The 12,292-nt window shown below is 41.8% G+C and overlaps 1 protein-coding gene across 1 annotated transcript in view; it reads right to left on the minus strand.

Moving 5' to 3' along the window:
- LOC131848628 (uncharacterized) overlaps window positions 1-12,292 on the minus strand; it is a 36,108-nt gene that overhangs the window by 7,325 nt on the left and 16,491 nt on the right. The window contains exons 22-35 of the mRNA XM_059198549.1: window positions 10,701-10,794; window positions 10,017-10,231; window positions 9,359-9,472; window positions 8,429-8,573; window positions 8,013-8,065; window positions 6,959-7,045; window positions 6,258-6,478; window positions 5,378-5,451; window positions 4,872-5,066; window positions 4,658-4,783; window positions 4,169-4,330; window positions 3,279-3,465; window positions 2,402-2,593; window positions 62-246 (exon numbers count right to left, since the gene is read on the minus strand). Coding sequence (XP_059054532.1) covers window positions 62-246; window positions 2,402-2,593; window positions 3,279-3,465; window positions 4,169-4,330; window positions 4,658-4,783; window positions 4,872-5,066; window positions 5,378-5,451; window positions 6,258-6,478; window positions 6,959-7,045; window positions 8,013-8,065; window positions 8,429-8,573; window positions 9,359-9,472; window positions 10,017-10,231; window positions 10,701-10,794 — 2,050 coding nt within the window. The remainder of the gene's footprint in view (window positions 1-61; window positions 247-2,401; window positions 2,594-3,278; window positions 3,466-4,168; window positions 4,331-4,657; window positions 4,784-4,871; window positions 5,067-5,377; window positions 5,452-6,257; window positions 6,479-6,958; window positions 7,046-8,012; window positions 8,066-8,428; window positions 8,574-9,358; window positions 9,473-10,016; window positions 10,232-10,700; window positions 10,795-12,292) is intronic.

A 12,292-nucleotide genomic window follows, 5' to 3' on the forward strand; every position in this document is an offset into this window, starting at 1 on the left:
ATATAATATATAGATAGAGATAGATATAATATATATATATATTTAAATGAGGCATATATACCTGCAGCGCGGCATGCACGTGTTGACCTGTGACCCACTGGTGTCTCTGCCAGGGGAGGCGGGACAGCGCCGACAATAACGCTGACATCTGCAGCCGACACTCCTGCGCAGCCGGCGCGCCCTGCACCGACACGTACGTCTGTATGCTCCACTCCCACACCTGCCCCAGAAGGTGCCGCTCCATATCTGATAATATATGCCACTCTTTTAAATTTTAATTAGAAAACCTTACTAAACAATCGGTTAATAGCTGCATTTACACGTACGCTCTTCTACTAAATAGACTTTTACAAGATAGTCAGAAAAGAAGGTGCAAGTAAATGTCGACAAATAGAACGAGAAAGACCGCGACCTCAGCTCACACATTCTCGCGTCCTTCAATAGTGCGTGATTTAGCGCTTTTTTAAAGTAATTATAATAATAATTTATTTGCTTAAAAAACACAGTATAAAAGATGGTAATTAAAACTTAGTATCATGTGTTTTGCCATAGTAGTGGCATGCAAAATAGTATTGTTTAAAATTATACATAATTAACTATACAGAAAGAAACTCTCTAGTCGGTATTTATACATTGTCAAAAAAATTGTTTAAACTGTAAAATTCCTTATTTTTTAACCATTCTCGTAATGTCTTCTTAAATAATATTTTCTTATTCGTCTTTAATGTCTCAGGAATGCAATTATAAATTCTTATACACATATTTTCACAGTTTTTTGTGTACTGTGTCATTGTATGGGTTTTAGCAAGTACCAATCTATTAGGATTTCTGGTATTTCTTGGATAAATGTCCTGAGCTTTCGTAAATGAATTTAAATTTTGTTTTACAAAAACAGCTACCTCATATATATAAAGCGATGGAAGCGTCAGTAGTCCAAGTTCTCTGAAACGTGTTCGACATGACTCGTACGGTGCAAGACCACACAATGCTCTAATACACTTTTTTGAGCAATGAATGCCCTATCATATTTGTACCATTTCCCCATATTAATAGTCCATAACGCAGTACAGATTCCACATATGCATGATATGCAGTAAGTGCAGTCTTTCTGTTTGTTATGTTTTAACACGCTTCATTGCATATATAAACTTATTAATTTTGTTACTAATATTTTCGATTTGTTTTGTCCAATTAAGTTTTTGATCTATCATTATACCCAAAAATTTTGTTTCATTAACTGATTCAATTTGTATATTTCTGTAGTTAACATTAAGATGACAGATTTCATTTTTCAATTTATTAAAATTAATATAATTAGTTTTATTTACATTTATTGTCAAATTATTCATGTCAAGCCATTTAATTATTAGAGTTATAGTTTCATTTATATCAATTTCGTGGTCTTTCAATGTTTTTATATTTTTTATCAGTAGTTACTATAATAGAAATGTCATCTGCAAAGACAATGCATTTATTTGTAGTTATTTCAATTAAATCATTAATATACAGTAAGAATAGTATGGGCCCCAATATACTTCCTTGTGGAACTCCATATTTATTTGATCTGTATCCAGAAGAATAAGGTGTGACAATATTATATTTATCCAATTTTGTGATTGTCACACATTGTTTTCTATTGTTAAGATAAGAAGCTATCCAATCCAGGACAAGGCCTCTTATTCTAACGTTTACCAGTTTATTCAACAATACTTTGTGGGATACACAATCGAAAGCTTTTGAAAGATCGAAAAATACAGCTGTAGTGTATTTTTTGTCGTTTATATTTGTCAAAATTGTTTTTATGAGAGAAAATGAGGCAAGTGTTGTCGACTTATTTTTTTGGAACCCATATTGGTCTTTTGAAATTATTTCATATTTGTTACAGAAATCCATTAATCGCGTCAACATGCATTTTTCAAAGATCTTTGAGAAAATTGGTATTAATGTGATTGGACGATAATTTGCCATATCATCTTTATTACCTTTCTTATACAGGGGTTTTACTATGGATGCTTTTAAAAGCTCAGGGAACGTTCCGCTTGATTATCATCATCGATTAATTATAATTGCAAAATGGCGGACATCAGACTATGGAGCAGAGAGAATTATATATTATTAATAATTTATATATCTTAAACTTGTCTTGGAAAATATAATCTGTGGAATAACTAATAAGACATGAAAGCACACTATAAAATATATTTACTAATGTAGTTCAATTATTACACCTGTATTCACTACCTAGACACTATAGGAAACAGATAAACAAAGTAGCAACATCGTCATATATAACGCAACAGTGATGAGATGATGATAACCATCGCGATACACATTATTATTGAAAATACTTTAACCATCCACTTAAATTCCTACACAAGTTCAATGATAAATATTTACAGACCGGGAAAATCATCACAGAGGACACGCAGCATGGAGACAAAGCTGGTGAGCATGTCTCCGTAATGGTCCGTGGTGTGGTCCGCGTCGTGGTCGGCGTGGTGGAGGAGGGCGGGCAGCAGCGCCGCCACGCCCGCCGCCGGCTGCAGCCACGGCGACCACGCCTCCCGCGCCGCCGACCACGCGTACGTGCCCACTGCGGACACAACACGCATTTTACAACGCACTCGTATTCAACAGTTCTATTACGTCCTCGGCTTCGACTCGTGTTGAAATTCCGCCTCGTGTGTTATAACCATCATAACAAACTTATATAGTAATACACCATTATTGCACTTATAACATTAAATAATTAAGCACACCGCATTATTTTCGATGATCGCGGGTTTGATTCCTCGCACGGTACAAAGATTTTTATTATTAAGTATGATTGTCTGCATCGGTTTGGGCGTTTTCTAGGCATATTATGTACGTATTTACAAAAAAAATCTAAGTATTTATATCAAATGTGATCCACAACACAAGCTCTGTTTGCCTTGGGACTAGATGGCGCTATGTGATTTGTCCATGGTTATTACTATCAAATAAAATTTTATTTGTACAGTTCACAATATATACACTAACTGAACTAGACGATACGAATGGTAGGGTAAGATTCCTTATCTTTAACATTGGTCTACTATTCCATCTGCTATTCGCTCTTTAATAATTCACAATTTAATTAATAGTAAATAAAATGTTTAGTTCTTTTCAGTATTAATTAATCACTCCTGATATTAGACGACACCGAAATGTTATAGTAACAAAAAAATATCACAATCATAAATTATTATCATAATTTGAACAATATATAATGGTATTGTATGTGCAACAAACCGTACCCCGCTCGGGTGTGTAGCTGGCAGTTCGCGCGGCAGCCACGAAGGCCCGCAGGATGTCTCGCAGCAGCGCAGCCAGCCCGGCCGCCTGCTGTGCTGCGTGCTGCGTGTGCTGCGACGTTGCAGCAGCCGGTGCCCGGGAACGCACTTCCCACCACATGCCGCCCAGTTCTCGCGCTACGTTGCCCAGCTGCCGTAATATGATTCGTATTAGTTACATTGTAGCGCGATGCTTATCCTCACCTATAGCGTTATATATGACGTGATGAGGTGCCGCTACTTAATTTATTATTATAGCTGTAACTTATTTTTCTAAAATAAAAGTAGCCTAAGTTATTCCTTATTACACCAGCTACCTGCCAATAGAAGTCCCGTTCAAATCTGTCCAGCCATTTCAGAGATTAGCCGGAACAAACAGACGGACAGACAGACAAAAATCGTAAAAAATGTTATATTGGCGTAAGTATGTACCGTATTAATATTCATATGCATGTATAATTTTATTTATATGTATAGATGTATAGATTTAGATTATAGTATGTAGGTAGTCGTGTATATAGTGTCGGCTATGAAATATTATATCACAAGTGTAGTCTCAACATATTTAAGAGAGCTCATACCTAATTTGGGCAACATATAAAAAACAATTTTTTCATATGAAAATGTGACACGGTTGATACCTGAAATCTAGTTGTATATTATGTAATTATTTACGACGAATAACCACGTGACTATGACTATGTAATTCACGGCTCTAAATAAATTCATAAATCAAAATAAGTTATTTTATCAGTTTATTATAGACGATATAATTTGACGTCTTTAAAAAATGGCAGCCCGGCCACATACCAGCACGCATCCTCCGCCCGCACCACCCGCCGCCGTGTACGCACCTGGTCCGCGGTGAGGTGGTGCGCGAGGCGAGCCAGCGCGCGCTGCAGGTGGTGGTAGTGTGGTGGTGGCAGGCGTCCCCGCGCGCCCTCGCTGGCCGCCGCCACCACGTACCAGCACGCCTCGTCCGCCGTCACCACCGCACTGCTGTGTACGCCCACCAACTATAACACACAACACGACCGTTTAATTGGCTTTCTTATATCTACGATGGCGGTAAATAAGTCTATGGCCCATCTGACGATAAACGGACCCAATGGACAATTATTCCTTACACCGTACATACTACGTTATTATATTCATACTAGTTGTAACGCGCGACATTGTCTACTTTATTTTGTTAAAAGATAGTTTATGTTCATCCTTGTATATTCCTTTTTCTCGTCCAATTTTATTGAGTTACGTACAGCTATTTAGTTTAGTAGTAAAAACTAGTACTTATATAAGGTTATTTTTAAGTATACGGACAAAAAGCTGTAAGTCGAACGTACCTCGAGCAGCATGTGGTGTTGTTGGTCGACGGCGGCGCCCCAGCGGGTGGTGGCCGCCAGCAGTGCTTCCAGCACGCCGCGCCGGGCCTCCGCCGGCGCCTCGCTGCTCCACTGCGACATCTCGAACTGTCGCACACACAAACACGTGTTCTATTATAGACCAAGATACAAAAGATGTCAGTTGGGCAGGGGGAGGCAGTACAGCGAGCGGTACCTTGGAGAGGTGGCTGAAGGCGACGTGGTCGGGCAGCGCGGCGTGCAGCAGCGCCACGTACACGCGCGCTCGCTGGGCGGGCGGCAGGCGGCGCGGCTGCAGCAGGGCGCCCACCAGCGCGGCCTGCAGTGCTCCGCCGCCCGCCCACCGCGACACCAGCGCCACCACCGTCTCGCCGTCGCCGCTCAACCACTTCTGTCCACGTATCAAAATTGTATTTAAGTCATAAAGCAGTCCACTGTGTTATGAATCCTATATAATGATGAATATTAGCGTGTATAGATAAAAATAGATTATATATATGGCTAATATTCTATGTATTGTGAACTAGGTTTATGTTTTATGTAATCAAGTATGAAATGTAAAAATTCTGCCGTCATTTTCGCTACCTCAAGTAGACCTAATTCTAACTCACTCTTTAAGTCAGGAGAAATAACTGAAATAGGTAATTATCTATCTTGGGCGTGCAGGCGTGCAGCGCGGGCGTGGATCATGAAGCAGTGTACCTGTGCGAGGTGCTGCACGTGCGCTATGAGCGCGTCCCGTGCGGGCGTGCAGGCGTGCAGCGCGGGCGTGGATCATGAAGCAGTGTACCTGTGCGAGGTGCTGCACGTGCGCTATGAGCGCGTCCCGTGCGGGCGTGCAGGCGTGCAGCGCGGGCGTGGATCATGAAGCAGTGTACCTGTGCGAGGTGCTGCACGTGCGCTATGAGCGCGTCCCGTGCGGGCGTGCAGGCGTGCAGCGCGGGCGTGGATCATGAAGCAGTGTACCTGTGCGAGGTGCTGCACGTGCGCTATGAGCGCGTCCCGTGCGGGCGTGCAGGCGTGCAGCGCGGGCGTGGATCATGAAGCAGTGTACCTGTGCGAGGTGCTGCACGTGCGCTATGAGCGCGTCCCGTGCGGGCGTGCAGGCGTGCAGCGCGGGCGTGGATCATGAAGCAGTGTACCTGTGCGAGGTGCTGCACGTGCGCTATGAGCGCGTCCCGTGCGGGCGTGCAGGCGTGCAGCGCGGGCGTGGATCATGAAGCAGTGTACCTGTGCGAGGTGCTGCACGTGCGCTATGAGCGCGTCCCGTGCGGGCGTGCAGGCGTGCAGCGCGGGCGTGGATCATGAAGCAGTGTACCTGTGCGAGGTGCTGCACGTGCGCTATGAGCGCGTCCCGTGCGGGCGTGCAGGCGTGCAGCGCGGGCGTGGATCATGAAGCAGTGTACCTGTGCGAGGTGCTGCACGTGCGCTATGAGCGCGTCCCGTGCGGGCGTGCAGGCGTGCAGCGCGGGCGTGGATCATGAAGCAGTGTACCTGTGCGAGGTGCTGCACGTGCGCTATGAGCGCGTCCCGTGCGGGCGTGCAGGCGTGCAGCGCGGGCGTGGATCATGAAGCAGTGTACCTGTGCGAGGTGCTGCACGTGCGCTATGAGCGCGTCCCGTGCGGGCGTGCAGGCGTGCAGCGCGGGCGTGGATCATGAAGCAGTGTACCTGTGCGAGGTGCTGCACGTGCGCTATGAGCGCGTCCCGTGCGGGCGTGCAGGCGTGCAGCGCGGGCGTGGCGCGGTCTGCGGCGGCTGCACGCTCCGCCGCTCGCCGCGCCGTCTCCGCACTGCGGATCTCCCTGTTATCGTACAAGCCCCTTTATTTATTTATTTATTTATTTATTTATTAGTACCGTGCTGATAGCATGGGATATAGCCGTAAACGTCACGCTTGGCATGCGGGTTGGTGATCGCAGTGTGATGGTAATATTTAGAAGAACATGCTGCTGCCGGTCGAATCCCTTAGTCGCTTTTACGACACCCATGGGAAGTTGCAGGGTGGTTCTATTCTTACGGCGACACCACACGAATAAGGTGGACCAACGATATGGTCAAGATCGCTGGCAGGCGTTGGACGGAAGCATCTAAAGATCGATCGTCGTCAAGATCTTTGGGGAGGCCTTTGTTCAGCAGTGGACGTCTTCCGGGCTGAAATGATGATAGTACCCCGACAGCGTGTACAACCAACGAAGTCAGGCGCAACATAGTATAGCTTCGGTGGTCATTAGGTATTTGACGCATCGCTAGTAATAAATAAATATGTAAAGTGCGGTAACTACCTGGCTAGAGTTAGCAGAGCGACGGCAGCTCGCACCGCAACGCGTGCGGGACGCATTAAACGACGAACTGCTGCGCGCGCGCTCGTCCTGCATCATACAAACAATAATTCACCTATAGTCTACTCTAATCACTACGACTGATTTACACTTATTTAGTTACTCAACCAGTTGGGTTATATATTTAATATTTTCTCTATTTGAGTATTTAATTAAATTAGTGCTAATTGGTAGTTTAAATTCATATATTATACTTTAACTTAAAAACGTAAAGTAACAATAAAATTATTTAAAAGAGCGTGTTGCTCTTTTAAATAATTTTATTTTTATTTATTTATTATTTTATTTATTTTTTATTCTTAATTATTATTTTATTGCAAGTTTCGCAAAAGTTGCAGTTTAGTCACCGAACAGTCAACATTAGGCTTCCAAGCTACATGCGAACTCTATTTAATGCCTAATGATGCCTCGTTCAGAGGCGAAGCACGTGTCTCAATATGGGTGTAGACTCAATAACGGTCGGAATCATCTATATCATGATCTATAAAGAAGATTGTGGCGCTTCCAGTAACGGTGCTCAGATTTATGGTATCAGAATTAAAAAAATATATATGTTCAAAATTTACCCTGTACCATCGTAAGCACAGATTATTATATTAGAGTCCGTTAGTTTGTGTTCCCGCGGTTTCTGTTCCACTCCCTTACCTACAGTACTGAACTGACAGTACAGCGGCCCTGACGCGCGCGCTCCTTTGTTGTGAATTGAAATAAATTAGAACTGTGTTAAACCTACTGTGAAACTGGAAAGCTAGCGAAGATATCTTCGAGACCCTGAATCCCAAGAAATCCGCAGAACCATACAGAACCATACAGGTACGCGACAGACGCTTCCAAATATTTTTCCCTATATATATACATAGTACTTTCCCTAACATTTTGGTAGCAGAGAGTAAATTCCCTAACAATATATAAATCCATTAAATCTTCCCTTATTTAAGCAAACAGTTTTATTGCATTAAAGTTACAAGAATAATAAAATATTATAATTAATAGTTACCTATTTTCTCGAATACTGTTTTCTGCGCCAGTTGATCTACACCATTCTTGAACCTAAAATATTAAGTCTATAATTATTTTACTGCAAATATTAGAAAGACACTGTTTTTTAAACATATGTGGAAATAGGTGAAAGCAAAGAATTAGAATTATAGTTAACATTCTTTCCTTTTGTTTTCTACCTACTTCTTTCTCACTCTCCTGCACATGTCTCTTTTCCTTCCACTCATATTTCCATGCCCAATTCTACACACGTTATTTCTACTGTCTAGACTGGTTATGCTTTTTCGTGACCGAAAAACCTAATACATCTATCTAGAAGTTTCACTCCAAAAGTAATACATTTATTGGTCATAGCATCCAGAAGTTTCGTACATGTATATTGATTATTTATATGAGATGCAAGTGAACACTGACGTCGGGCACTAGCACGATGGGCTTGCAGTTCTGCGGGCAGGCCTTCCGCTGCGGCGGCAGCGAGCGCGGCACTCGCAGCTGGACCACCAGCTCCAGCAGCCGGCCGTCCAGCGACGTGATGCGATCCACTTCACTACACCACTCACTGACAATAAATTTATAATAAGAAAACCGCTAAACTATATATATTTTGCAATAATAATTATTAAAGCAGTAACAGAGACATCTAGCATCATCATCGTTCCCTTCCTATCAATCCCCTGTCCCATTCAAACGAGGATTGAAATTACGACCTTACCCGAGGTTCGAACACATAACACATATAGCAGTATCCGCATATGAAAGTCGTATTCATCAGGAATCGGTCTTCAGACGTTCCAGAAGGTACGGTAAATGTAAATGTATGTTGGACTCCAGTCTCCGCAATTAGCCTCTCATACGGGCCGTTATGCGTGTAGAGCCAGAGTACTAAGGTAGCCAGCCAAGCTCCTCCCAAAAGCGCAGAAGTTTCCTGGTGTCTTCACAGGCTTCTTGTTTTCACGGAGCGACCTCACCGTTCCGAGGATTTGTTTTCGTTGTTGGGCCACTCTAGGATTACGTGAGCCGCCGTTTCTTCAGCTTCAAAGCAGCCCCGACAAAGGGGACTGTCTGTAGCATCAATTTTGTATAAGTGTTTGTTTAAGGAACAATGGCCCGTTATTGTCCCTATCATTATTTTGGGGTTATGTCTATCTAGATCAAGTAGACGTGTTGTTAATCGATGGTTCGTTTTTGGAATTGCCACTTTAGATTGTTTGCAATCAGTGGTTAGGTTCCAGAAGGTATTCCGTGTTTGAATTGCCATCTGCACTCGCCTTTCGTTCGGTGAAGTTGTAAAGGCCAGCTGCGGCAAACAGCTTTTGAGTAGTTAAAAAAATTGGCATCACTCACCGGGCAAACTGCTCGATATCGTTGACGTACTTGTCGATGTATGCGAGGAGTGAACGGGCGTCTGTGTACGTCAAGTCGCCAACTGGTGACTTCAGTGTCGGCCCTCTTGATCGGCTATATCGTAACGATCAGACCACAGTATATTAAACATTGTATACAGAGTATATATTATAGTTAAACAAATTGTCAAAGTACAGTAATCCACTCTATAACACAGTACTCTTATAAAGCATTTTCATATTACGCGTTAACATGGGCATTCATCCATATAACGCGGAGATTTCCCACATATTTGTGTACTGTAAAATTTATGATTATAAGTTTTTTTATTTAAAATATTTTTAGTTTATCGCAAAAACGCATTATATGGGAATACTCCTATGTGTTTTCTTATAACGCGGTACTAATCTACCGTGTGTAGTGTAGTAGGTGTTACAGGGAAGGAATACTTTACATTGTGAATTTTCGTATTTTCTTAAAAATTCTACATAATCTGTCTGTAATTGAAGAGGTCAACGTTGTGGAAAACTTAACATTTCAGTAAAATTTATTAGTTTTTTATTTATATTACTACTAGTTTTTATCAGTATCACAAATTGACTCTTATTGAAGCTTAATCATGATACAGGTCATAAATGATGATCGTAAAGAAAGATACCTCTTTTCTGAGTATTCCTTTATCTCGAGTAAGTTGGCGACGGCTGTCTCGAAGACGGTGGGCTGTGGCGTATAGACGGGCGGGCGTCGGGCCACGCCCGGCCGCGGCGGCGGCGGCAGCGGGAACTGGCCGTCCCCCGCCGCCCCCGCCCCCGCCCCCGGCCCCGCCGCCGCCCGCAGCCCCCGCAGGCGAGCCTGCCACGCCGCCGACAGTGCCTGTACACAGTACCTCGAATTAACTGGGGAAGTCTTTACGTAGTATAAAATGAAGTCGCTTCTGCTGTTTATTCGCTGAGATCTTTTAAAATATTATTACCTAATAATGATACTCATGATTATTCCGTCATACTCGTAACGGGTTCGGGTTACGAACATTGATTAGACTATTTGCTTTTGTAATAGCATATGCTGGTGGTCACTCTTTTTTCCCAAATTTGAATTTAAAAATGAATTTATATTTTTGTAGACATGTACAACATTTATTTGAAACGTATTCTTTTCAAATAAATGTTAGAGTGAGAGCTGAGTTTCCTGTCAGTTCTTCTCATCTCGAAATCATTTCGAACTGTCGGTAAATTTCACATAAGATAAGAGTCTGTAATAGACTTACATGAATAAAGATATTTTGATTTGATACTTATAGTGTATGTAGGATTGTACGTGTTGGATAGTGTTTGCACCTCACCTGTTCGGGCATGTACCGCGCGAGGTCGGCGTGGTGCGGCATCGCGTGCGTCTGCGAACCCTCGTCCAACCACCGCGAGTACTCGCGCACCATTCTTTTAATAATAATACATTTGTTTTTTAATTATATTATTGTGGATAGTTATGAGGAAAAGGGAAGGCCGAAAAATAGATGGACTTATGTGAAAGATGATATGGTATGGAAGTGAGTACACAACTGCGTATAGGAATGGAAGGGACAGAAAAACATATTACGCCGACCCCAAATAAATGGGAGCCACAAGGATATTACAGTATCCATGGTAACGAACAACTTTTATTCAGCAACTTTCTCTGAAACCATACATATTTTTCAAGAAATTTGGATTTAAAGGTCTTATATATAAATATACAATAACAAAAGACACAGCCCTAACACCAGAGCCCTGTCCTAATAGGACAATATGTTACTTATTTATTTATTTATTTATTTATTAAAGGAAAACCAAGGCTATTCAAGTACATCTTAAATAAAGTCAATATATATGTCACAGTAAGCCACTGATAGGCTTTCACTAATAACAATAGACTAATTCTTAAAAAGTTTTACATCACTACGTATAAAGGCATTATAAAGTTAACAGAGAATATGAAATTAATTAACAAGAGTACAGTAACAAATAGTAAATTTATAGAAATATATACATATACATGATTTTCAATAATAATTAATTGTTATTTAAAGAAGGGCTCACTTAGTTGGTGTCTCGTTGATTTAATATTATTAAAAAATAGATCTATATTAACTGTTTTAGATAGTTTATTAAAATTGTTTAGCTCGCCAGAGAAATGAATTCTGCTTATAGTTCGATGACACTAGGGGAACAGATAGAAGAGGATTGTGCCTTGTTTATGGTACATTAATGGATAATTTACCCAGGAGATTCGGGCAATCGACAGCACCAGAGGCTATTCTCATGAGATATGTTATATCCGCGATTTTTCAAAGGCAGAAGGTGGTGTTTTTTACAAAACTCAAGATACCTAGATGAATCATACGGATCTCGTAATCTGTAGGCTAAAAAACGAATAAATTTCTTTTGAATATTTTCGAGACGTAGTATGTAGGTTTTGTATCTAGGATTCCAAATCTGCGAAGCGTATTCCAATTTACTTCTAACCAACGTGCAGTATAATATTTTTAAGGTTTTGGCTTGCTGAAAAAGACTTGAGTTACGCATAAGAAAACCGAGTGCTTGTGTAGCTTTCGTAACAATGTTATCAATGTGGTTGTCGAAGAGTAATTTTGACTTTTAAACTTTCGTGTTTAATATACATTATTTAAATTATTAACCGGGTCGTAACACGAATAATTTTATGGCAAATGAAGGTATTTACTTCTCTCGACGTTTCGAGATGAAGAAAAACTGCTGTCTCCTACCTACATTGACATCGCTGTTACTCCAGTCAGCTCGTGACCACGGCTAGTGCAACCTAGTCGAAACGTCCAGAGAGGTTGGTCGGTTGATATTTTAAGTTTGTACGTTACTTTGCGTATTTAAAATTGGATGGGTGTGCGGTCCAATCAGAACGCTCCCTTTGTATTGCGTTTTG

The sequence above is a fragment of the Achroia grisella genome, unplaced genomic scaffold, assembly GCF_030625045.1.
Source record: "Achroia grisella isolate CSIRO2021 unplaced genomic scaffold, CSIRO_AGI_Agris_v1 utg567, whole genome shotgun sequence".
In the NCBI taxonomy this organism is placed as follows: domain Eukaryota; kingdom Metazoa; phylum Arthropoda; class Insecta; order Lepidoptera; family Pyralidae; genus Achroia; species Achroia grisella.